Genomic DNA, 27,508 nt, shown 5'->3' with positions numbered 1-27,508 from the left:
TCCTTATAAAAGACTTTGCTTCCTTTGTACAGGATGGATACTCGAGCTCAAGAGAGAGGGTGAGCAGCTCCAAGACATGAAGAGCACAGGTGGGTTGTGTTCCAAGAATTAGATTCTAAGTCTCCTGCTTTGGAAGTTGTATGATGCTTTCCCATTAAAACAATGCTATAAATGGTGGCTGGGTTCCCAGACCAACCTGCAAAAGCCTAAGCATCATATAAGGATTAAGTGTCAGGGCTAGGAGTAAACCCAGGTCCTTGGATTCTGAATCCTGCGCCACTGCCCCTATACCAGAGGACCTCCTGTCTCTCCTCACTCAGAGTCACTGATGGCAGCTAAGCCTGTAAAGGGTTAGAAGAAGGGGGCCAAGGTAACCGATCAAAGGTGTACCTCATCCTTTCTCTCCTTAGCAGGGGCCTTCTGCTTATTCACATGTGCAGGGGCCATTGCTCCTCCTTCCTGCAAAATCTCAGAGTGGCAAAGGACCTTGGGTTGTAACTCACCCCTTTTATAATATGCCCAAACAAATGATCCTCCAGCCTTCCCTTTAATACCTCAAATGAGAAAAAAGCCACTGCCAGGGAACTAGATGCTCAGAGTCAAGATAGACCCTGAACCTACGTGTGTGATCCTGGGCAAGTCACTTAACCTCTGTTTACTCTCCAATAAAATAGAGATAATGATAGCGCCTCGCTTTCAGTGTTGTTGGTGAGGATGAGATGAGATAATATTCATAAAGGGCCTTGAAAATCTTAAAATTTTATATAAATACTATTATTGTTATTACCTCCTGAGGCAGCCAATTCCACTTTTGAATAATTCTAAAGGATAGCAAGTTTTCCTACCATATAGCCTCCATCTGGTTATCTGTAGCTACCACTAGTTATTCTGAATTCTTCCCTAATAGGGCAGCTAGGTGGCCCAGTAGATGGAGCCCCGGACCTGGAGTCTGGAAGAACCTCAATTCAAATCCAGCCTCAGACACTTAATATCTATCTAACCACGAGAACGTCAATTGACCTCTGTCTGCCTCAGTTTTATTATCTGTAAAATGAGGTTAAGAATAACATCTACCTACCTCTCAAAGTTGTTGCGGGGATTAAATGAGAGAATGTTTGTAAAATTCTTAGCACAGTGCCAGTACATAGTAGGTACTCAATAAAGGCTTAGTTTGCTTCCTTCCTTCCTTCCCTATGGGATCAAGTAGACCAAGTCTACATGAGAAACCTTCAAATGCTTGCAGACAGCTATGCTGTCTGACCTAAGTTTTTTTCTAAATAATACCTGCACTTTTTTCAACTATAAGTATATAGAACAATCACAAAGCCCTTCACCACCCTTAAGGTTGTTCTTTGACTGCTAACCAGAGAGGCAATATCTTTCCTAAAATGTGACTCCCCAAAAGTAAACACTGCATTCCAGATGTGGTCTGACCAGAGCAAAAGGGTAATAAATACATAAACCAATCAATCAATCAATCAGTCTTTGGAATTTTATTTTCTGCAATGCTTGGATCCGAAAAGGCATCATTCTCTCAGAGAAATTGACTGGACAACATCTCCCAAAATTTCTGGCCTGGCCTCAACCTGGTGATGTCACCGGTAAAGATTCCAATTGGGGGGAGTGTCTACAAGGTGAGAGAATGAAAAAATGAATCACTTGAATAAGCAAGGAAGGTATGAATGGGGAAGAGAAGAGCAGAGTGGACTGGAGCAGATCCAGGAAAGTCTAAGAGCAAACATACAGTCAAAACAGTGGACTGAAGGGAACATGACCAAGGAATCTGGGACTGGGGAGCTGAAGCTGATACCTGATGATTCCAAAGCAAAGGGAAAGGCTGTCAGCATTCTCCAGATTGCCCCCCGAGAGGTTTTCAAGAAACTATAAGGGATAGATGACCCCATACCCTAAGCTTTGCCACAAGATCAATGAATTCTAAAGAAACCATGACTTCCCACTGTGATAGAGAATCAAAGAGATTTAAGGCGTATTAGGCCATAAATCCCCTGTTAGGGTAGAAGACCATTTCTGTTTGTGTCTGGGTGTTGGGGTTTATTTTACTGATTCATTCCCTTACCTTGACATCCTTGTTGTTTCCTGTCTTAATTAAGCCAGGGGTGGATTTGTGTCTTCAACAGCTGAACAGCAGAGAAATGACTAGATGGGGGTGGAGGGAAGGGGGGGACCTCAGGCCCTGAGTTTAGTGAAAAACACAACTCAAAATAGCCACACCAAACAGGAAAATTAGGAAAAGACGCCCTACAATGACATCTCTCAAAGCTTTCATAGCCCATTATAGGTATTCACTCAATCCTATGTGTGTGATAGGTATTACTATCCCCATTTTACAAACTGAGTGAGGCCCAGAAAACTTAATTGGTTTGCCCATGGACACACACCAGTAATTACTGGTGAAGACTAGTCTCTCCTGACTCAAGAGTCCCACTATGCCACACCACCTCTTGGTGAAACAACAGGACTGTCACCTGTCACTTTCTGGATGCTATGTATGCCACCCTTAACCTAGTTCTTTTTTTTCCCTAAAGGTCCCAAGGATTGGCTTGTCTGTGCTATTATCAAATGATGCTTTCAACCAGGATCCCTCTCCTCCATGGCCCACAACAAGGAGAAAACATGCTTTATATCTTCTCTGCCATCTTCTTGTTCCTATAAGAAGCTCACAACCTTTTAAAAGTTTTCTAAGGGATTAAAAGATACATGGAGTAAAATGACAAGCTATGGGGAAACTGGTTTTAATAAGTTGTTCCTGGTGTTTATAAATGGAGAGAGGTTCTGTTCTCTCTTTAGGGTTAGATCAGACCGTTCTCACGTAGAGTCCCTTAATGTGCTAGACTTTTTCCCCTCACTCTAATGGATACTCCAGTTCTTTCCTTTGTCTATTAGATAATAGTGGATAATATCTAGTAGATATTCCTTCTACTACATAATTAGATAATAGGGGCAGCTAGGTGGTGCAGGGGATAAAGCACCAGCCCAGGAGTCAGGAGGACCTGAGTTCTCACCTCAGACACTTGACACTCACTAGCTGTGTGACCTTGGGCAAGTCACTTAACCCCAATTACCTTCTCCTGGGTCATCTCCAGTCATCCTGATGAATATCTGGTCACTGGATTCAGATGGCTCTGGAGGAGAAGTGAGGCTGGTGACCTGCACAGCCCTCCCTCACTCAAAAACAAAGTCAAGCGCAAGTCATGTCATTATTTCTCTGATGGCATGGCCTTCTTTGGCAACGAAGGATGAACACACAATTAGATAGCATCTGTTAGATATTAGATAATATGTATTAGGCATTCCCTCTACTACATAATATTAGATAATATCTATTAGATATTCCCTCTATTAAACAATATTAGATACTATCTACTAGATATTCCCTCTATTAAATACTAGATGCAATCTATTAAATATTCCCTCTGTCTATTAAACAGTATTAGATAATATCTATTAGATATTCCCCCTATCTATTAGATATTTCTAGTTATGCCATTTAGTATGTGACCATGAGCAAGTCACTTCCTCTTCAATGAACCTCAGTTTCCTCATCTTTAAAATGGGTGGATCAGATCAAATGAACATCACAGTCCCTTCTAGCTCTAAATCTGATTTTTTTTTCTTTCCCCAAATATTCTGCATGTGAGAGACCATGGCTCTCACTCTTTTTTCTATAGAAAAGAGCACTAGATTTAGAATCACCCACTAACATCAAAGTCCTGTTTCTGGCATTGATTAGTTTAGATAAGCCCAAGCTCATCTTGTAAGAACCTCAGCTTCTAGTCTGCAAAATGAGAATAATATTAGCAGTTAGCTACTCCTACCAGAGTAAAGCTCTAGAAATGTGAGGTATCATTTCTTCTATAATTTCAATGATAAAAGGGCTCAACCCCTTGGTTCTCCTGTCCATGGATTCAACAAGAGACCTGAGAGACAACAGCAGTATCCCCATTTTTCCCTCCTCTCCTCTTGTCCCTGGAAGAGATCCAGCATGAGTTTGGTACATTAGGGGGAGTTTCTGGGAGCCAGGAATGGCATCCTGGGTACTGCTTTCTTGTTTCTGAGCTGAGGTGAGGATGGGAGGATGATGAAGCCTAAAGAAGTACAGTTGGATGGGAAATGAAGAGTTGGCCAACCTGGGTGTGCTCCTTAAATGGAGGTTCTGAGGGGAGCTTTCCACTCCACTCTCATCTGGTCTGCACCAAAAACAAGAGACCAGATCTGCCTCCTCTGATAAAATGTAAGTTCCTTGGGAGTAGGGACTGCTTCATTCATGTTTTTGTATCCCTACTGCCTAGAACAGTGCATGGCATATAATAGGTACTTAATGAATACTTGTTGATTGATCATTTGATGAAGAAGAAGGGAAAAGGGTAGCATGTGGAAACCCAAAGTCTACAGCATCAAGGAAGGAGATCTTGGGACAATGCACTTCGGTTGTCATTTGTGTCCAAAGAAGTCATGCCAGCAGTCACAGACCGCTGTCCTGTACTGTGAAATGTCAAATTTTAGGGCTGGCACCTTGAAACGTGTTCGGTTGTGATGGGTAACAGTCACAAGCCTTTGCCTGGTCACGAGCCTCTGGCAAATGACAGATGTCTGCCAAAATTTGGCCAATTAAGAGGCATAATGCTCTAATGAACAGATCACATGGTCTAATGAATAGCTTTACCCTTAATTTATCATCTTGCTTGTGGGCTCTAATAAGCAAATGCTTATTTTTACGCAGTAGTATTTAACAATCAAATATAGGATCACAAATTGAAATCTGGAAGGGAATCCTTTATTCTAAGCGTTCCCAATCATATTTGGTTCTCCTACCCCTTGACTTGCAGAAAATTTCCCATTCCCCTTATAAATTCATTCACCATCTGACTGCATTCCTTTGGACTTATCCAGCATGCTTCTGTGCTGGGTACTTTCCCTTCCTTCCCTCTCTCCCTTGCTTTTTTCATTTCCTTTTGAGTGTTATTTTCCCTCATTAGATTATAAGCTCCTTCAGGGCAAGGACATTTTTTCCCTTGGTATTTATATCTCCAGCCCTTAGCATAGTTCCTGCCACACAGCAAGCACTTAAACAATGTTTAGTGACTGACCAAATATGAAAGGAAATAAATGCTAAGTTCATCCATATGATAAACTTTCTGGTCATCTAATTTGTACTCTGGCCTTCTCTTTTCTCCTTCTAAAAGAACTGGATCTTTCTCCCCCTGGGATCCTGCGCTCTGATGGGTAAGTTTTCACCTTATCTCAGTCAGTCCTGGGCCCATCGCGCTACCTCCTAGACATTTCCAAGCAGTCTCTGATCAGACCACTATCTACTAAGGCTCCCCCATACTCCTGCAACATGAATTAGGCTAGTTTTTCCCTGAAAGATGCCAAAGTTATCCCAGCATTTGGTGGCCAAAGGTCAAGTTGTGCCTCCCCTGATGCAGTCTCAAGGCGCCATATTGGCCATATTGACATGACTTCCTGGTCAACTACGGATATTATTATAAGGCCCACTCACATAGCGTTGGGGACGTTCAGACTTGGTAGATATTCCAAAATTGCCCAAGTCACCACACCCTGCTGCTCAGACCACATCCGGTTCTACATGCTGGAGTGTCTTTGTTGAACATCCTTTCTAGGCTATGGCTAAAAAAAACCTCCCTTTGTTAACTATCAAATGATTCACTTCACTCTAACATCAAAATAACCGTGTGGCCGCCTGAGCAGCCAGCCCCTAACATCCTGCCACTCCATACGACCTTCCAATGCTCTTCCTTATTGGACAGGAACCGTCTTGTTTGCCTGTATTTGTATTTGTTTGTTGTTCCCCCAACACTTAGAACTTAGATGATTCAAATTAAGATCAACATTTTTGCTATATGGCCAGCACATAAAATCACGTAATAAATGCTCTTTTTAATTATTAATTTTCATGTAGGAAATGAAAGAAAGTGATTTTTCATAAAGAAAACTTTATTCGGTAGATAGCATTTTTAGTGTCTTGCAGTTGGTGTTTATCAGACCATAGTTAACTAAATTAGGGAGAATCTTGATTCTGTTGCTTGTTGACCAAGAGTTTAATTCTCAGTATAATTTTTGAAAGAGATATCTAAATTTCATATTCAACCTCCAATTCATTTGTTGCTTTGGATTTGACTGAGAACAGGATGGAGATTCTTGATTCACAGAGGTAAGTTGTTACAAACAGAATGAAAGCACTGGGAGAAGCACAGAATGGGATATATACACCAAAGGTACACAAAACATTTGGTAGCTTCACTGACTGAATATCGGTTTAGAGTCAATCAATTAATAAGCATTTATTAAGCGTCTACTTTGTGCCAGGCACCAGGGATACAAAAAAAAAAGGCAAAAAGCAATGGCTGATCTCAAGGAGCTTACAACCTGGGGGAGGGGAGGAGGGGTGGAACAAGACACAAAAGGAAACTAAAAATCAGGGAGAGTCTGTGGGTATTATGGAGATCAGTTAGCACATCTTTCACTAGGTCATTGTGGCTGACTTTTTCTAACTAAATATGAAAACGGTTTTATATCTAAACCTCATTTCATTTGGTTCTGATCAATAGAAATTATTCCTTCAGTGTCTTTCAGATTACTCAAATGTTCCACAATGCTCCCTTCCCTTCCAACCCACTGGAAGTCTCTATACCTTTCTCTCTCAGATCCGTAATTTTTTTTTTACTTGTTATAATAATAATAGATAGCATTTACATAACTATGTGGTAGGCATTGTGCTAAGCATTTTACAAATATTATCCCCTTTGATCCTCACAACCAGGTAGGGAGATAGGTGCTATTATTATCCCCATTTTACAGTTAGGAAAACTAAGGTAAACAGAGGTTCAGTGACTTGCCCAAGGTGTCTGAGGCTGGATTTGAACTCCAGACCCAGCACTCTATCTACTGTGTGACCTAGCTTCCTCTACTATTTTAGTAATATCTCAGTAGGATAGTATAGCTATATGCTTCATAACCCCTTCACAAGTACCTTACACTTGCTAGAGATATACATATTCCTAGTTGGCAACCTCTGATGTACTCTGACACCTTCATTTTATAAATAAAGAACCCCGGGGTCAGCCATGTTAAGTGTCTTGCTAAGGAGACATGGTTAGTAAGTGTCAGAGACAAGATTTGAACCCTTGCATTCTCTTCTTCAAACTTAACATGCCATATACTCTGCCCCACCGCCTCTACTGGACAGGCACTTGAAGTACCAAAGAGATAATCCAGAGGAAGATCTCAGACCAACTGGAAGAAAATCCTTGAGTTAGAACCTTTTGTTTTGCTGATGGGAAATTGAAATTTAGAGAAGGGACATGATTTGTTCATGGCCACATAGCCAGCTGGTGGCAGAATGAGGCCAGCATCCAGGTTTCCTGACTGCCAGCCCAAGGCTCCTTTAGCTACAGCACACTGCCTCAAGACACAAAATCAAAATAAACGTATAAATACAGCATACTTGGGAGTATAATTTTAAAATGTGCAGGCATACTTCTCTAAAAAAGTTGTTCTGGCCAACATCACTTTGCAATAACATCATTAATGCATCATAACTAAGCCCCAACCTAAAGTCAGAATTTCCGGACAGTAATGAATCCAGAAGACCTGCTCGACTCAGTTCTAGTGCCCAGTCTGAGTCTGCTTTTCGCAAGGAGCAAAGTTAAATGTCACTGACGTGAAAATATTTTCTACAGACAGGTCAGGGCCCCATTTACTAGAAAGACTATTGAGTTAATTGTTTCACCTAGCTGCTTTTGGAACACACACACACATACACACACACGCACACACGCACACACACACACACACACACGAAATTCTTGAATTTTTTTTAAACCTTTTACTCTAAATTACTACCCCATTGGCTGCCCTGCTCTTCAGTCCCTTGAAAAGAGAGGGTGGGATATCTGGGGGATTTGGTTCCTGAATCCCCAACCTCCAGCTCTCATTACTTCGCAGTTGCTATTTTCCTGGGGAAAGGAATGTATCTGCCCAAGTTGTGGACTATAGATTTTATTTCCTTCACTCTTTCAGCCCCTTGTTTAGAGAAACAATATCCAGACTCACCCAAGAGCTATCATCTCTAGCTCGAATTTAAACTAAAAGTTGGAGGATTCCAAGGGAGGAACTTACCCTCTTTTCCCTTCTCCTTCCAGGATGTAGCCGGATTCTTGGCTTCTTGGTTTCTGACTATCTTTCATTGCTCTGCCCCAACGTCCCTGGTGTCTTGACCTGTTGAGTTTCTACTTCTGCCCTTAGAAGTGCTGCCCAGTTCAAGTCGAATAGGGTCTCAGGTCTCTGTGAAGACCAATTTTAATAAAAGCCCAAGTTTTAGCTATTCACAAACTTTTCATTATATTAATTTTATAATTTATAATTCTATTTATCTTATGAATTTTATTACATGGTTGCTTTGAAACTAACTTCCTCCTAACACAGCATTTTACCTAAAGTTGTGTTTTGGGGAACTCAGGTTACCATAGGCAAGGGTGTGTTTACTGTATACAGTAGGCTATACAGCAGGCTGGGGGAAGACTGTTTCATTATTATGGAAATACTCAATCAAGACTTAAGGCATGGAAGAGGAAGCACCAGAAAGATGGTAGGATGTCAGTGTTAATAAGTCTCAAACTCACTTCAAAGTTTAAAAATATGCCACTTTGATGTCAACCCCCCCAAAACCTAAGTATTTAGGGGGTTTTAACCCCTTTGAGAGTCTCAGTTTCCCCAGATTTTCAGTCTTTGCATTGGGTCAGAATGGGGTGGTCTGTTCAGATTTCTGATTTGCATGGCAACAAGGGTTCACTCACCAAGTTGACTCTCTAAAGGTTTCTGGCCATGGATCCACACCATTGCCACACTGACTAGACCTTGATCACTGAAACTCCTGACAGGCTGGCATGCTACAGGCTCATCTTTAGTAGGCCACCCGTTCAGTTGCACTCACCACCTCCCCACCTCACCCAGACCACTTGCATCGCAGAATCTTTGTTCTGGTTCCTCATACTGCTTGGCATTAGAAGACTGGAAGAAGAAGCTGAGTATGGAGTCACAGGTGTGGTGACTTAACAAGACTTCAACGCCCTTTAAATCAGGGCTCCTTTCACTGAGGGGGTCTATGAACTAGGTATTTTTTAATATTTTAACAACTGTACTTCAATATGATTGGCTTACTTTGTAATCCTAGACATTTTATTTTACACATTAAAAAACATTCTTCTGAGAAGGGGTCCATACTAGAAAACCCCAGGGATCTTTTCATTATGATTATGTCAGGAGGTTGTCTACTTCTACCACTAACATAATCAATAGTACATCACATTCTGTGATCTGTGCTTAAATAGCCAGGTGGCACAGTGGATAGAGCCCTGTGTCTGGAATCAAAAAGACAGGAGTTTGAATCCAACCTCAGACACTTACCAACTGTGTGACCTTGGGCAAGTCACTTAACCTCTATTTGCCTCAGTTTCCCCACCTGTAAAAGGAAAATAATAACTGCACCTATTTCAAGGATCAGATGAGATAACATTTGTAAAGCATTTTGCAAATCTTAAAAGTATTCTATAAGTGCTATTATAGCTATACATGTTTGGAACTACCTCCTTTTCTGCGACATTTTATATCCTTAGATCCCCTATTTTTCCATGCACCTTGATTTTCAAAGCCATGCTGATTAGTAAGTACTTTTGGGTTGGTGGGAATAATCAATGTATTGCAATAAAATAGTAGATGGATAATGACTAACCCTCCTGGAAGCTATACTGCTGGTATATTCATTTAAATGGTCTTCTGGATAAGAGAGAAACCCATGGTTTAATATGTATACATTTCCCTCTCTGGCTAGAAATGGAAACTTATTAACTGCAATCTAGGTTGGTGAATCACAGGTATTATCATTAAGGCCTTGACAAAAAAATGGAAAACAAGCACACCTCTCAAGGCACCTGGCAGAGAGAATGGGTGGATTTGATCATGGAATCAGGGACTCAGTCTTTTCATGTATGAAATGAGAGCTCTGGATCAGTTTAGGGGGCTGGGGGAAGGGGAAATATTAGCTGCCTACTATGTGCCTGGCACTGTGTGATGTGAACAACTATTATGTTCGCAACAACCCTAGGAGGCAGGTACTATTATTATCCCCATTTTACAGATGAGGACACTGAGGCAAACAGGTTAAATGAGTTGCCCAAGGTCATACAGCTAGTACGTATCTATGGCTGGATTTGGACTCCTAGCCACCTATAAGACAGTCTCTAAGATTCTTTCCAGCTTCAGCATTCATAGTTTGAAGGAAACAGAGACCATTTAACAGGGCAGTTCCTTCTCCACTGTCCCATGGGATCATGGATGTAGAGCTGGAAAGGACTTTAACCCAAACCCCTAATTTTAGAGATGTGAAACTGAGACCCAAAGAGGTTAGCTCTCTTGCCTGAGGTCACATGGGCAGAAGTGGCTAAGCTAGACTTGACATCCAAACCACTGGATACAGCTTCAGCACCAAGCTGGGCCCTATACTGACTTGTGCTAATGTTTGGCTTCCTTCCACTTGAGACAATGGACTTGCCTGGAGGTTGGATAATGAAAATTAGGCTAGAGGACTGGGCCTAGCCTGGTGATTGGATCAGGTCAAGAAAGCCTTAGACGACTTCTGTTTCAATATTCAAATGAGACAAGCTTCCTGAGACTATTTCAGCCCAGACTGAAGCGCACACAGAGCACCCAAGTGTAGCCCATTCCAGAACTGCCCAGCACAGCTAACTGGCAGTGGATTTATTCAAGGGGGAATAGAAGGACGACTAACCATACAAAGCCAACAGCTTGTGCATTCTTTTAAACAGACACTAAACTATGAGGAAAATAAATAGAAATGCATCCAAGAGTTATCAGTGTGTTTTCTCTCTGCTTGAGGCTAACACATTTCACAGATCAAGTGGCCTGCTGCCAGTTTTCCCTTTGGGTATTTAAAGGAGTCTTTGCTTAGTTCTAATTAGCAGTGGGGCTTATAAGGAACTCTGTTTGAAAATGTTACCTAGGAGAACCTCTACCAGGCAAACCTCCGTCCCTCTGCGGTCATGCCTGGAGCACATGAGGCTTCGGGAGTTGGCCCAGCAGTTGGCCCGTAGGACCTAACTTTCATCCATTTGCCAATTGCTGAATAATTGCCATCTGTGAGAAAAGCCACATTTGAATATTTTTTGTTGATATTTTATGGTGTTTGTTTCTCTAGCTGAGAAATCCTAGTCATGGATGTTGTGAACTGTGGGTCTCTACTGTGTGACAGAGGCTGAAAGGTGGAAGGGAGATTTCACTTCCCACCACCATGCCTTTGCATAGGCTCTCTGATATGCTTGGAATGTCCTTTCTCTTCCCTCTCCTCTTAGAACCCTTAGCTTCCTTCAAGGTCTAGTTCAGGTATTACCTCCTACAAGAAGTCTTCCTTGATTCCCCTAATTTGTTTGTGTTCTCCTCTTCCCAAAATCATGTCATATTTATCAAGCTGCTTAAATGTTTCACTAACCATAAGAATGGAAGAGGAGGGGGAGAGAAACAAGAACTTTCCTAAGACATCGTTAGTAAAATAATTCAAAAATATTTTCCCTACGAATGCACCCTCCAATGTAACCAAGAAAAATCAATGTTTGCTTCTTTTTAAGCTTATGTGAAATACAAAAATAAGTCACAGATATGTTAGTAGGACTTAGCATAGCACATATGTTCCAAAGGGCATAAACCTCCTGGTCCATATATAAAACAAATCAAATCTTCTATTTTTGCAACCAGTTCAGAATTCATGGAAAGAACAGTGACCTAGGAAGCAAAGGTTCTAAGTGGACAGAGGGCTGCCCTCAGAGTTTGGAAGACCTGAGTTCAAAATATGTCCATGACGTATATTAGCTGTATGACCCTGTGCCCCCAGAAAACTCTATAAAACTATAAATTACAGGGCTGATGCAGATCTAGATGGGGAGAGGACGTTTCCTATACCAAGAAAATCAAAGATCTAATTTTTTTTAAATGAGAGAATGGGGAGGGGAGGAATGACATCAGCCCTGCCAGTCTTACAAAGCTAGTCTGAGGATCCAATTAAGTAATAAGTCAGTCAGCCAGCATTAAGCCCTTATTATGTGCCTGACAAGACTTCACTAAGCATTAGAGATACAAAGAAAGGTAAAAAAATAAAAACCAACACTCCTATCCTTCATTTGGGCCTTCAATATAATAGAGACAATCTGTAAATATCTAGGTACACAGAGAATATTCACAGTGTAGATGAAGGTAATCTGAAAGGGAGAGGCATTAGAAGCTGAGGGAGTAGGGGAGGGGAGAGAAAAGGTATAAAAGCCTCCTGCAGATGGGATTTGAGATGAGCGATGAGATGAGCACAGGGCAGCTAAGAGGCAGAGATGACAAGGTAGAGCCTTCCAGTCAAGGAGGAGAGCTGGTGCAAAGGCTTGGAGGTGGGACATGGAGTGTTGTGTTTGAGGAACTACAAATAGGTCAATGTGTAGAGGGGAATAAGACTGGAAAGAGAGAGAGGCCAGATTGTGAAAAGTTTTAAATGCCAAAGGACTTCATATTTAATCCTGGAAGTGATAGGGAATCACTGGTGTTTACTGAACAAGGGAACTTGGTCACCACTTATACTTTAGATAAATCTCCTTGACAGCTAAATGGAGGATAACCGGAGTGGGGAAGAGACCTAAGGCAAAAAGACATGCTAGAAAACTGCTGCAGTAATCTAGGGACTGAATGGAGTTGTGCCTATGTGTGTAGAGAAAGAGGATTATACATACAAGATATTGGGAAAGTAGAAACAAACAAGATTTGTCAACAGAGTAGGTAGGGAGGATGAGAGGCTCCCAAGTGAGAAGTCCAGATAACACCAAGGGTGCAACCCTATGTCACTGGAAGAGTGGCAGTACCACGGAAAGAACATGGGGAATTCAAAAAGAGAGAAATTTGGGCAGGAGGGGCAGAGATAGTGGATTCTGTTTTGGACCTTGTTAAGCTGAAGATATCTATGGGACATCTAGTTTGAAATATCCAAGAGGGAGTTGGAGATATGATACTGAAACTCATCAGACACTAGGACTAAATTCTTCATCTGGGAGTCATCCTACATAGAGATGATAATTGAATTTATGGGAGCTGCTGAGATCTATAAGACACAGTATAGAGAGAAAAGGGAAGATATCCTGAGATAGCACCTAAAGGGATACTCGAGGTTAGCGGGCATGTCTACGAAGGAGAAGTCAGGAGTAAGCAGTATCACAGAAACCTAGGGAGGACAGAGTATCCAGGAGAGGACAAGGTGCAAGAGAATTGAAAAAACCCAATAGATCTGGCCATTAAGAGATCACGGGAAACTTTGGGGAGAGCCATTTCAATTGCAAAAGTCAGATTACAGAGGGCTTGGGATCAAGTGAGAGGGAAATGGAGGAGCTGATCATAGATGCCTTTCTCAATAGATTTAGCCAAAATGAAAGGGAAAATGCTTTTAAAAATATAAGATACATATTAAGAGAAGGATAGAAAGGAGGTAACTTAATATAATGGAAAGTATCATGGAGCCACACCTGAGTTTAAATCCTGTTGTGGAGGCACATTACATTCTAGTAGAGGCTCCTCCTTGGCAAACTTATGAGGCATTGCATGTGTTCAATCATTTTCAATCACATTGAATTCTTCCTGTCCACATTTGAGGTTTTCTTGGCAAAAATACTGAGTTGTTATTTCCTTCTCCAGGTCATTTTACAAATTAGGAAACTGAGGCAAACAGGGTTAAGTGACTTGCTCAAGGTTACACAATTGGTAAGTTTCTCTCTCCCAAGTATTCAGTGCCCCATGCTGGCACCTTACTCAGGTCTGACTGAAGCAACTTAACATCCCTAGGTCTCAATTTCCTCAGACATAGAATGAATTATGGACTACATGGTCTTTAAGGTTCCCCCTCAAGCTCCAGATCTAAGATCCTATGAATGTTTTTCATTTTTATCTTAGTATTCCAAAACCTGGTACATTATCTGGCATGCAGAAAACATTTAATTCTTGTCCTTAATTCTCTCATCTGTAAAATGGGTATACTACCTGGGGATAACAACACCCACAGAGTACTTGTGAAGCACAGTGGAAGATATGCTAGATTTGGACTCAGAGAACCTGGCTTCAACTCTTGACTCAGCTACTTACTAGCTGTGTGACCTTGGATGAGTGAAGTAAGTTCTCTGGGCCTCAGTTTCCTTCTCTGTAAAATGAGGAGGTTTGATCCAATTATCTCTTAAAGCTTCCAGTTCTAAAGTTCTAATCCTAATTATCATCATCCATTTGCAAGCTGATCCACCAGATGGCAACATAAGCTAACTCTTCTAGGTGAACCCTCTGCAAAGCAGGTTTTCAAATCTATTTCCTTCTCCACACATCTAAAGGATTTAACTGAACTGTACCAGATGTATAGTGGGCACTGGATAAATGCTGCATGGTTGACCAATCAATCAATAGATTACTCATAAAGTGTTATTAAGCATCTACTTTGCTCCAAGCACTATAGCTGGGTGCTGGGGATAAAGGAGAAAGAATGAAATGATCCTACTTGAAATGACTTTACAATCTAATGGCAGGAAGGGGAAAGGACAAATATGTATAAAAATATATTCATCACAGATATAAAGCTGATACATATATGTATGTGCATGTGCATTTACGTATTTACACTTATACACCCACAAAGTAGTTAAATACAAGGGAATTTGGGAGGCAGGCAGGGGTCTGAGGGCAGAAGAAGGTGCCTAAGTCACATTTCAAAGAAGGAGAGGGACCTCTTGAAGTAGAGGCAAGAAAGAAATGTATTCCAGGCATGGGAGCCAGTCAGTGCAAGGACAAAGAAATAAGAGATGATCTGGTGAATGAAGAAAGACAGGCTGATTCCCAGAGTTTTAGAGGGAGAGAAACTTCCCAAAAGGCTGAAAAGGTAGTTGAAACCCAGGTTAGGTAGGTTAGTTTTCTGAAATACAACCATCCTTGATTTTGTTATTTAAATAACAGTTGCGACTTTTACTTTATAAAAGTTTAAAAAGTGGAATATCCTATAGTAACAGAGAATGTGAAAACTAAAAAACAATGTAAAAAAAAAAATTAAGGCTTTTTTTTTTCTTCAAGTAATCACTATCCATAATGAAATTCTGTCTAATCTTAATATCTGTAACAATTGTACTCCAATAGAAAATAGTGGAGACACAGATCCTTCTTGGGGGCAGCTATTGCATAAAGTACCACACCTAAAGTGAGGAAGATTGATCTTGAATTCAGATCTGACCTCTGACACATGCAAGCTGTGTGACTTTGGGCAAGTCACTTAACCCTATTTGCCTCAGTTTCCTCATCTGTAAAAGAAGCTGAAGAGGAAAATGGCAAACACTCTAGTATCTTTGCCAAGAAAACCCCAGATGGGGTCATGAAGAGTCCAACAGGACTGAAACAAGTCAGCAACAGCAACAACAGCTAAAGTCCTTTTACTTTGCAAGAGGAATGCATTCTGAGAAACTACCATCACCCATCTTCCCAACTCCCAAACAGCATTTCGGAAGTCAGATCACCCCACACGAGAAAAGCCTCATCCAGACATAACAGGAAGAGAACAAACGTGTACAGCTCCTACTATCTGCAAGGCCCTGGGCTAAGTGTTCTACATATGTCATTTCTTTTGATTTCCACAACAACCTTGGGAGTTGGGTCATACTATTATCTCCATTTCACAGCTGAAGAAACCAAGACAAACAAAGGTAAACTGACTTGCCCAAGGTCACATAGCTAGTAAATATGAGCGGGAGAGGGAGATGGAACTCCTGTCTCCCAGACTCTAGGCCCAGTGCTAGATACACTGAATCACCTAACCACCTAACATGAAAAAGGTATAGAGATACAGTTCTAATGAATGGCCACTACCGGGAATGCACCAGCACCCTCCTTCGTGGGAGGGCAGGTCACTGTGTCCAAAGACTAACCATAACAACATACTATGAGAGACCTTGTGGATTTGCAGTTAGAGGTTCAAATCCTGACCCTGGTACGTACTAGCTAAATAGTGCCTTCATTTCCCACTGCTGGACATTTCTCTATCATGTCTCCAGGAACCCTTTCATCCTGCAACATCACATCAGACTTGGAACTCATGCCTTGTCAGGATCCTCTGTGTCTGAGATCCTTTTTGATTGGAGGGCAGAATTGAGATAACAACACACACATACACACACACACACACACACACACACACGCACACACACACACACACACACACACACACTGCCTTCCTCCCCTCCCTTTTCAGCTTCCTTTTGCATGTTTTCTTCCCCCTTAAGATTATAAACTCTTTGAGGGTAGGGACAATCTTTTGCCTGTCTTTACGTCAGCAGTAAATGTTTATTGACTCTGATCTTAGGCATATCCCTTTCCCTTTCCAGACCGTGGTTTGTTCACCTGTAAAATGGGAAAAGTGAACCAAACTAGGTAAGTTTAAGTGACCCTTCTAGCTGTAAATCGATCAGCCTATGATTCTAAGTACCGAGTCTCTGGGAAATGGTTCCCATTTGGAAACAGAAAGCTCCTTACCAGGAGGGATTGTTTCCATGTTTGTATTTTCATTCCCAAGGCCTGGTATACAGTAAACATTTCATAAATGCATGTCGGTTGACTGAGGAAAGAGGAAATAGAAGCGAGGACAGGGATAAAAGTTCTAATCCCAGACCCCAATCCCTAGGAAAAAGAAGCAGAGGAGGGACCCTGGGAGTCCTGGAAGGGGTTCAAACTCGTTCCCACCACTACCCCAGGTCCAGCCAATAGTGCCACACTCATAGCTAACAGGAGGCTGAGGAGAACAGCTTAGGGTCTTTTTATCCTGCCCTGGGTCAAAGTAGTAATCCAGGCTCCAATGGGCTGGGTACCATAAAGAGTTGTATCATGGCTAAGGTCACGGTCACGATGTCTAAGCCGCCGCAATGACTTGCAACTCTTTCTCCCCTCACCACTGGTCACACCCCGGGTGGAGGCCCCTGCACACAGCCACAAACTCCTGCGGAGCTGAGAGTCCAAAGGAGAAGTTAGCAAGGAATTTAGGAAGGAACCAAAATGGAGTGCAGCCCTCGCCGATGCAGCCAGGGTAGCCGTCCTGTCCTCAGCAGCTCCGGCCGCTTTTCTAGGCCGGGGGAATGCATCAAGGTCCAGTAGAGCAGGTGCCAGCAGATGGCAGCAGGAGACCACGGGAGGATGCAGCAGCATGCCCACGCCTGCCTTGTCTCTACCTGTGGTCACGCAGCGTGCGCCAGGAGGACCACCTGCCTCATCTCCATCGCGCTGCTGCTCATTCGCAGCGGCAACCAGCAGTCGTGATGACAATAATGACGACATGAACCACAGCCGGCATTTACCGAGCGCTGAAAGCCTCTCAAAGAGCTTTACATCCATCCTTAATTCTGTGTTTCTTGGTTTATTCAACGGCTGCTGCCCCCACAATTGTTCTACACCAGAGGGGGGCGTGGGGGGCGGGAGGCAGAGAGAGAGAGATTGCTCCACCCATGATTGTTCCACACACGCATACACTCCCAGGGTTGTAGAAGCTGGCTCAGGTGGTAAAGATATCGATTTGAAGGCTTTCATTATTATTTTGTTGGCTATCAACCGTCCAAAAAATGCCATTTTGTGCGCGCATCAAACTTGGAGGTTAACACTGGAGACCGTGTGTGATCTGAGCCCACAGGCGGTGCACCTTACAGTTTAGCAAAATCAGCTCGATAAACAATAGGTAAGCAACTCGTAGATCGAATTTCGTTAGCAGAGACCAACTGGTCAGTCCTGCATTCTTTCACCCTATGAGGGTTTGAGGTTGGAGTACTGTTTGTGTCTTGGTAGATTTTTCCTGATTCCAGGAATTAATTGTTTCAGAGGCATAATATTTTGAAAAGATTATGCGTTTGTTTTTAATATGTTTGTGGGTTAGAATGTTTAACTAAATAGTTATAATAATTTGGAAGAAGTCAAAGGAAGCAAGCCTCAGGGTAGCGATCTCGTGAAGCTTCCGCCTACATTCATTGTGCGGGCTGCTACTATCTCCAACAAAAGGCTTCTCTGGCTTTGGGACTGCCACTGGCTGGTGTCTGGTCTGCCTCACTGTGCTGCATTCAAATCTGCTGGAGAAAAGAGTTCAGAACAGCCATCTCCTCTTTGTTGTGGAAAAAAATGAAACTGATTAGAAAGACGGTACTACCGAGACGTTAAAAATGTGATTGACACTTAGATTACAGATCAAGCTGTCCTTAAAAGAAAATGAGGGGGGAATGGAGAGAGGGTGGTTAGAGACAGCACTGGGAATGATGTCCAGGGCTGGATTAGTTCAGTCAGGCATTGAACACTTATTAAATGCCAGACACCGTGTTAAACAGCAGGGATTAATTGCCAGTAAAGAATCATTATCCCTGTGATCTTTCCAAATATGAGAGTCTTAAAAAGGATTTTTTAAAAATCTTTTTGTAAAAATAAATAAATAAAATTCCTTCAGTTACTTTAAAAAAAAAAATCTTTTCATCACCTTGATTTCCAAGTCACTTTCATTTCACCATTTCACAAAATCCCAAGATCCCAGAAAGTCCTCCCGAACCCCAAGAGCCATCCTTTGTGACAAAGAAGGACAATGTAAATAACCAAATGTATCAACTAAGTCTGATGGCAATATTCCAAACCCACAGTCCCCCTTTTCCGTAAAGGGGAAGAGGTCCATTTCCTCCTCTCTTCTCTGGGGACAAACTTAATCATTATAATTAAACAGCATTCAGTTTCAATTTTATTGTTGTTGTTGTTGTTTCTATTTATATCATCATAGTCATTGTGTACTTTGTTTTCTGGTTCTTCATTTTGTATCAGTTCATTTATGTGTGACACCCTCTCTCAGCTGTTTCATCCAATTTGCACTCGGTGGAACTGGGTTCCCAGAGGGCAGCTACTAGCTCAGGTTCTAGACTAGGGTACTCATCAGAAGATTGCCTCTTCTATTATCGCCACTCTCTCACTTGTCATTTGTCTTTAACATAATTGGTCTGTAATATAATAATATTCTAGGGTGAGGACAAGCAGAGCCTCCACGATGTACTTATGGAAGGATATAGACAACAGTCACAAAAGATAAGAAGACATGGGTAGATTACAATCTGTAATACTCCGTATGAATTTTTGGGGTAGATGCTCGAAATTTGCGCATCCCACATTTTACTTTGTGCTGTCTCAATTCTGCTTTGCTCATGTAACACAGCACCATTTCTGATGTGGGCACATCATGCTGAGCGGTCCTGTGCCAGTGTCTCCCATTTGGCACAGTCAAATCCAAAGTTCTTGAGAGAGACCTTGAGAGTGTCCTTGTATCGCTTCTTCTGACCACCATGTGATCGCCTGCCCCATGTGAATTCTCCATAAAATAGTATTTTTGGAAAGCGTGTATTTTGCATTCGAACAACATGGCCAGCCCATCAGAGCTGCACTCTCTGAAGCATAGTTTGAATGCTTGGCAGTTCACTCGAGCAAGGACTTCAGTGTCTGGTACCTTATCCTGCCAGGTGATCCTCAGAATCTTCCTAAGACAGTTCAAATGGAAGCGATTTGGTTTCTTGGCATGGTGCTGGTAAACCATCCATGTTTCACAGGCATACAACAATGAGGTCAGCACAACAGCTCTGTAGACCTTCAGTTTGGTAGTCAGTCTAATACCTCTTCTCTCCCAAACTTTTCTTCAGAGTCTCCCAAACACTGAGTTAGCTCTGGCAACGCATGCATCAACTTCATTGTCAATGTGTCCATCCCTGGAAGGTACACTACTAAGGTAAGTGAACTTATCCACAGCATTCAAAACTTCTCCATTTGTTGTAATCAATGGTTTCAAGTATGGATGGTGTGCTGGTGGCTGATGGAGCACCTGTGTTTTCTTGGTGTTAATTGTTAGGCCAAAATGAGCACAGGCAGCAGAGAACTGATCCATACTTTGTTGCATCTCAGCTTCAGAGGCTGCATTGAGTGCACAATCATCTGCAAACAGAAAATCATGCACCAACACTCCCTCCACTTTGGTCTTGGCTTATAGCCTTTTCAAACTGAAGAACTTACCATCACTATGGTGGTTGACCTTGATGTCGTGTTCATCCTCAGTGAAAGCATTTGACAACATGGCTGAAAACATCATGCTAAAAATCATGGGAGCAAGCACACAGCCCTGTTTCACTCCACTGGTGACTGGGAAGGCACAAGAGCTTTGTCCACTATCCAAAACCCAGGCAAACATGCCAACATGAAATTGATGCGCAATACTGATGAACTTCTCTAGGCAACCAAATTTTGACATAATTTTCCATAAGCCCTCAAGACTAACAATGTCACACGTTGTGTACAGACCTCTGTTCTGCTCCTGACATTTATCATGGAGTTGTCGGGCAGCAAACACCATATTGACTGTTCCTTGGCCCTTTCTGAAGCCACACTGGTTCTCAGATAGATGACCATCTCCCAGGTGAAGGATCAGTCTATTAAGGAGGACTCTTGCAAGAATCTTGCCAGCAGTGATGAAGAGAGAGACCCCCTTGTGATTCTCGCAGGAATATCTATTCCCTTTACCTTTATAGAGACAGACAATGGAGGCATCCTTGAACTCCTGGGGGATAACTTCCTCTTGCCATATAACCTGGAAAATCTCAGTCAGTTTTTCTAAGATCTTGTAGACCTTGTAGATCTCAGCTGGAATAGAACGAGCACCAGGTGCTTTGTCACATGAAAGGAGCCTAATGGCCCTCAAAACCTCTTCTTCAGTTGGAAGTTCAGCTAAGGAGGAATTGACTTCAACCTGAGGTAAACAGTCAATGGCCTCAGCATTGATCGATGATAGTCTGTTGAGAATACAATGGAAGTGTTCAGCCCATCTCTCTAGGATCATGTCCTTATCACTAATCAATGTGGCTCCATCAGCACTGAGTAATTATTGGAAAGACAAATACAAACAGAAATAAAAAGAGTCTTTGCCTTCAAGGAGCTTTGCTGATGGGAGGAAGAAACACAGAAAAAAGAACTGAACAGGGGTGGGAGGAAGGACAGGGATGAAGGTATCCAGGGTCAGAAGCATCGCTAGGCACAGAATGAAGAATGACTAGTCTGACTTCTTCAAAATGGAAATTCTCGGAGGAAGTCACCAAAGAGAGAAAGGGGCTGGCATGGCAGATGGATATGGCAGGGTGACGAGGTCTATCCAGTAATCTCTGTAATGATATTGATTGAAGACAGAGGCCCCAGAAGAGAAAGATAGATTTGGGAAGTCCAACAAGAGAACAATGTATACAGTCATCACCGTTCAAATGAACACATCACCAAATGGCAGCCAAACTCAAATTAATTTCTATGGTCCTAAAAAACTGGATGAAACATTCATCTCCTTTCTGTTGACACGTCAAAGATACAGTGGAAAGAGCACTGGTTCAGTCAGAGAATCGAGCTTCTAATGCTCACTGTCTTTGTGACTTTGAGCCTCGAGCCTCAGTTTCCTCGTCTATAAATAAGGGCTTTGGAGAGGACGACCTTTGAGTTCCCTGCCAGTTCTCAATCTATGGTCCTTAAGTTGTTGGTTTACTTACTTGTTTTTCTGTAGTCGTTAATTAAGGTAACCCAAGGGAAAGCTGCATGTGGTGGGGTTGGGGGTGGGGGGGTATGTGGGGAAATGATTGTAATGTAAAAAAACTTTTACAATAAAACCTTTCAAAATGTTTTATTTAATTTTAATTTATGAAATAAAACAAGCAAAATGTAGCGAATGGAAAAAAAAGATGATGAAGTTGCAAATCTAGTAAGTTCAACTTACTGTTCCCTTTAAATACATAACAAAGTATCTTTTTTCCTTTCCCCGCCCCACCCCCCAGCCCTAGAGAAGTTTACCATGAGACACAAATATGTATATATGTATATGTATATACATATATGTACACATATATATGTGTGTGTATATATATATATATATATATATGTAAAATCATTCTATACATACTTCTATTCATCAGTTCTTTCTCTGGATGCAGACAGCATCTTCCTTCATCTGTCCCTTGTAGTTCACTTGGGTATTTATAATAATCAAAATGACTGATTCCCTCAAAGTTGTTCTTAAAACAATTTTGCTGTTACTGTATACAATGTTTTCTTGGTTCTGCCCATTTCACTCTTCATTATTTCATGCAAGTCTGTCCATTGTTTTTCTAAGATCAACAAGCTCATCTTTATAGCACAGTAGTATTCCACCACAATCATAAACCACAACTTGTTCAGCTATTCCCCAGTTGATGGGAATTCCCTCAGTTTCCAGTTCCTTGCCGCCACAAACACAGCTGCTATAAATATTTCAGAACATACAGGTTCTTTTCATCTTTGGAATGATCATCCAATCATCTTTGGAAATAAACCTAGTAGTGGTATTGCTGGGTCAAAGTGTACAGGCAGTTTCAGAATTCCTTAGGCATAATTCCAGATTGTTTTCCAAAATGGTTGGATCAGTTCACAATTCCACCAGTAGGGTATTAGCGTACCAATTTTTCCTCACCCCCTCCAACCTTTCTTCTGATGAAAAAATCCAAACAATTTATAGTCCTATGAAAAATGCTCTAAATCTGCATTGATTAGAGCAATGCAAATTAAAATAAAATATCTTTTTTTAAAACATGCAGAAAATGGGACTGGGACAGAATAACCCAGGTTCTCAACTCACACGAACAACAGTGTCCTTTAGGCTCTGATTTTCCCTCATCTGGACTACTGGAATTGCCTCCTAACTAACCTCCTTGCCTCAGGTCTCCTCTCATTCCAGTCCATCATCCACACAGCTGCCAAAATTACATTTCTACAATATATCTGACCATGCTACTGGCTTCCCAAGACGCACTGGTGACCACCCTGTTTGGCATTTCATGCCCTCCCTATTCTGTCTGGCCCCATTCTTCCTTCTCGGTTTTATTGCATGTTGCTTCCTTTCATATCCCCTGTGTTCCAGCCAAATAGGTCTGTTAGCTATTCCAGAAACTCAATATTCCATCTCCGGTCTCTGACTCTGCACAGGATATTCATCGTGCCTAAAATACATACCCTTCTCACTTCTGACTCCTGGAATCACTAACTTTCTTCTAGGCTTAGCCCAAGGGCCAGCTCTTAGCCAAAGCTAATCCTGACCTCTTCAATTACTGATTCTCTTCCCTTACCCCCTCCTAAGTCTATTTTTATTTACTCTTTAAAATGTTGTATATGATCGATATATATGTATATACATATATATCTTACATATTTATTGATTTGTATATATGTTGTTTCCAATAGAATGTAGGTTCAAAAAAATGTACATTCAATCATCAGAAGGACTTAGTGTTTAATGAGCATTCTGTTTTCAGGTCCCAAAGAGCTCCATTCTCCTAATACCAGCTTTTGTTTTTTTGCCTGGAGCCAATGGTCTGTGCTGTTTTGTCCCTCACTGAAGTGGGAAGATTCCACTAGAGGGGCAGAAAGGAGGTAACCCTCCTCAAACAGTCCAACGTGACCCCAGGTATCTGTCCCAGGTCCCCATCCCAGTCCCCCAGAGTAGGTGTGCCTGTCAACTTAGAGAGGTGATTTCTAGACTACCCTGGCCATGAAACACTAGCTCTGAAATCAGAGGACTTAGTTTCAAATCCTATTTCTGGCACTTATGACCTGTGTGACCTTGGAAGAGATACAACTTCCCTAGGCCTCAGTGTAGTCATATGAAAAAATGCTCTAAATTATTATTGATTAAAGAAATGCAAGTTAAAACAACTCTTAGGCATCATCTCACACCTATCAGATTGGCTAAAATGATAGAAGATAAAAATGACAAATGTTGAAGGGGATATGGAAAAATTGAGGCAATAATATCCTATTGGTGGAACTGTGAACTGATCCAACTATTATGGAGAGCAATCTGGAATTATGCTCAAGAGTTATAAAACTGTATGCCTTTTGACCCAACAATACCACTATTAGGTCTGTTTCCCAAGGAGATCAGGGGAAAAAGAAAAGAACTACATGTTCTAAAATATTTATAGTAGCAAAGAACTGGAAATTAAGAGGATGCCCATCAATGGGGAATGGCTAAACAGGTTTCAATATATAATTGCTATGGAATGTAACTGTGCTGTAAGAAATGATGAGCTCAATGCTCTTGAGAAAACATGAACAGACTTGGATGAAATAATGAAGAGTGAAATAAGCAGAACCAAGAGAACACTGTATACAGTAACAGCAATATTGTTCAAAGAGTAAATGGGAATGATTAAGCTATTCTGAGTATTCTAAATATTCAAATCAACTACAAAGAACCTATGAAGGAAGATGGTATCCACCTCCAGAGAAAAAAACTGATAAAAAGAAATATGTGTAGCATGATTTTACATATATATCATACATGTGTATATATATTATATATTACACGTAACATATATATACATATCTGTGTTATATGGAGGCATTCTTTAGTGCATGGTGAGGAAGGAGGGAAACAGTTCAGAATTTAAAATGTAACAAAAAAGTTAAATTGAATTGAAAAAAGGAGAGGCAAACAAAAATAGTTATTTGTTCAAAGCTGTTCATAGTAGCAAAGTATGTCATTGTAAAAAGCTAAATCCTAAATGGCCAATGATAGGTGAGAAAATTAATGTAATGAGAAGCAGGACATTAAAGTAGTGGACCATTGACCTCAAAACCAAGAAAACCAAGATTCAGATGTAATCCTGGATAACTCACAACCTCTCAGTTCCTTAAATAATGCTCTAAGAGCAAGTTTCAGAGTAGATGCTAATTTTTATTGGTAGAGAAAGTTCCTCAACAGAGATTCCTGTGCAGACTAATGAGAGGTGAGATAAAAGCAAATATGAATGTGATGGAATGCTATAATGCACAGTTAAGACAGTTAAACATAAAGAATCCAGACATCTAAAAAGAATTCTGTGAAATAATGTAAACTGAAAAGAAGAGAGTGCAACAGGACACAGTAACTATGCTCAGATGAGTAAAAAAAAGAATGAGAATGAATAGACAAAGAATCCTAATGGGAACTTGGAGAGACAAAAAACTGTTGAACTTTATACACTGAAATTAATTGAAATGTAAAGATTGACTAAGCAACCGTAAACTGGTTGAATTGATGTGAATTTTTAATAAAATACTTATATTTTTTTAAAGGGAGGAAAAGCAAGTTTGGAGTAAACACCAATTCAGAGAAAATACACAAAGAAATCCACAGAAAGCAGGGCAGAGATTAACAAAAGGATGCAAGTTCCAAAGCCTCTCTGAAGTCAGTACCAGAACGTTCATCAGGATGGGGGTTAACAGCTCATGCTTGGATAATCTTCAGCCTATGCCGGCTTTGAACTCTACCTGTCTATGCCTTCTAATTCCCACTGCAGCCTTGACAGAGATACTCACACTTCAGGGTTTTATTTGCACTTGTTTATGTTCCTAAAAAACAATCCTCTGCTCATACGTTTAAAGGGACATTGTCAGCCATCCAGAGTGTATAGAGAAGTCTATTAAAAAGTCTATTAAAAATTAAAAATTTTCTCCTGCCCCTTTTTTCTATCCTAAGGCTGGTTTATTGACCTCTCTCTGCTCTTTCTCTCCCTCTGTATCAGTCTCTCTCATACAGTCTCTCTGTTGGCTTTGAACAACAAATGAGTTGTCCTTGATCACTGTTGTTACCCAGTAGCTGGAGGGAATAAATGAATGCCCCACCATCTCTTCCTCACCATCTCTTTTCTTTCCCCTCATGGGATAATGCACACCCCATGGTCTGTCTTTGTCCTTTCTCTCTCACAACTCGTAGTTCAGTTATTTTTAACTCAAGTAAAATATTTCTCCTAAATCCCTCTCTCTGTTCTTTGCATATGGTGTTTAATAAATGTTTGTTGAACTGAATCAAACATAATCCAGATGGGTTAGAACATAAAATGTTTATAGAAAAATACTGTGAAATAAGGCTGGAAAGGTAATTTGGCACCCCCTTGCAGGAGACCTTGAGTGCTATACCAAGGAATATGTATTTTTATCCTATAGGGAAAAGGGAGGCACTTGTGGTTTTGAAGCAAAGAGTGATGATCAGGTCTGTGCTTTAGAAAGATTATTTTAGTAATTGGGGTATGGATTGGAGTAGGAAGAGATTAGAGGCATAGAGGTCAATTAGGAGCCTAGAACAAGAGCCCAAGTAAGAAGAAACCCTGATTCTGGTGGTGGTTATATGATTTTTAAAAAGGGGACGGATAAGTGAGTTGACAGTACTTAAGAACTAATTGGATGAAGGAGATGAGGGAAAAGGGAGAGTCCAAAATTGCTGAGGTTTCGATGAAAAAAGAATACCAAAGTAGTCTGGCAGAAGCTAGAAACATCTCACACCCTGTAGCAAGATAAGCTCAAAATGGGTATATGATTCTTCCATACATAAAAAAGTGACAGCAAATCGGAACATGGAAGAAATTGCCTGTCAGATATATGGATATGGGAAGAAGAGTTCATAACCAAAGTAAAAATAGAAAGGTTCATAGTAGGTCATGTGGATAATTTTCATTACATAAAATTTTAAGTTTCTGTACCAGCAAAACCAATGCTGCTAAAATTAGAAGAAAAGTAGAAACAGAAAAAAATCTTTGTAGCAAATTTCTCTGATAAAGATCTCAATTCTCAAATACATGGGAAACTTAGCCAAATGCATAAAAATAAGAACCCTTTTCCAATTGATACATGGTCAAAGTACATGAACAGGCAATCTTCAGAGGAAGAAATCCAAGCTATCCGTAGTCATATGAAAAAATGCTGTAAATCAGTGATGTCAAACTCAAAAGCAAAGCAAAACAGGAGCCACTAAATCATACATACGGATTGCTGCAAACCACATATTTTCTCAGAAAATCACATATTAACATTTTATACACACACACGTATATGTGTATACATGTGTGTGTGTATGTGTCCGTGTGGTATTTTCATTTATTTGGTTCAACATTTCCCAGTTACATTTTAATCTGGCCTGTAGGCCATGTGTTTGATACTCCTGCTCTAGACTACTAAGAATTAGAAAACTACCAATTTGAAAACTCTGAGGTTCCACTTCACATCCATCAAATTGTCTAAGAGAACCAAAAAGATCAAGGACAAATGCAAGAGGGTCTGTGGGAAAAGAGGTACACTAAGGCTCTACTGGTGGAGCTGTGAACTAGTCCACCCATTCTACAAAGCAGTTTGGAATTATATCTCAAGAGGTATTAAACTGTATATATCTTTTTTACCCAACAATACTGTGTAATGGTAATTATGAGAGTTAAAGATCTTCCCCACCCATTAATGGGCCTGCCCATTTAGGGAAGCTTGATTAGGGGAGGCCCACACATTTTGTTAATTTTCTAATGAGGCACTGGTTCTCTAGGAT

General features: G+C 41.0%; 1 protein-coding gene and 2 long non-coding RNA genes across 12 annotated transcripts in view; 1 reads left to right on the top strand and 2 right to left on the bottom strand.

The window, feature by feature from the left end:
* LOC140530913 (A-kinase anchor protein 9-like) overlaps window positions 1-2,735 on the top strand; it is a 78,576-nt gene extending 75,841 nt beyond the window's left edge. For all 7 annotated transcript variants that reach the window (XR_011976141.1, XR_011976144.1, XR_011976143.1 and 4 more), the window contains 2 exons: window positions 33-89; window positions 2,547-2,735. Coding sequence is in view for 3 of the 7 variants with exons in the window: in XM_072650049.1 (XP_072506150.1) it covers window positions 33-80 (48 nt within the window). In the remaining 4 variants the exon portion in view is untranslated. The remainder of the gene's footprint in view (window positions 1-32; window positions 90-2,546) is intronic.
* The window catches only part of LOC140530919 (uncharacterized), a 949,813-nt gene that overhangs the window by 81,476 nt on the left and 840,829 nt on the right, over window positions 1-27,508 (bottom strand). The window lies entirely within an intron of this gene.
* The window catches only part of LOC140530927 (uncharacterized), a 30,485-nt gene continuing 11,001 nt past the window's right edge, over window positions 8,025-27,508 (bottom strand). The window contains exon 3 of the long non-coding RNA XR_011976176.1: window positions 8,025-8,325. This is a non-coding gene — a long non-coding RNA (uncharacterized lncRNA). The remainder of the gene's footprint in view (window positions 8,326-27,508) is intronic.

This window comes from Notamacropus eugenii, chromosome 3, assembly GCF_028372415.1.
Source record: "Notamacropus eugenii isolate mMacEug1 chromosome 3, mMacEug1.pri_v2, whole genome shotgun sequence".
NCBI classification, from domain to species: Eukaryota; Metazoa; Chordata; class Mammalia; order Diprotodontia; family Macropodidae; genus Notamacropus; species Notamacropus eugenii.
The sequence above is the reverse complement of the archived record's forward strand: the minus strand, read 5'-3'. Positions and strand labels throughout refer to the sequence as shown.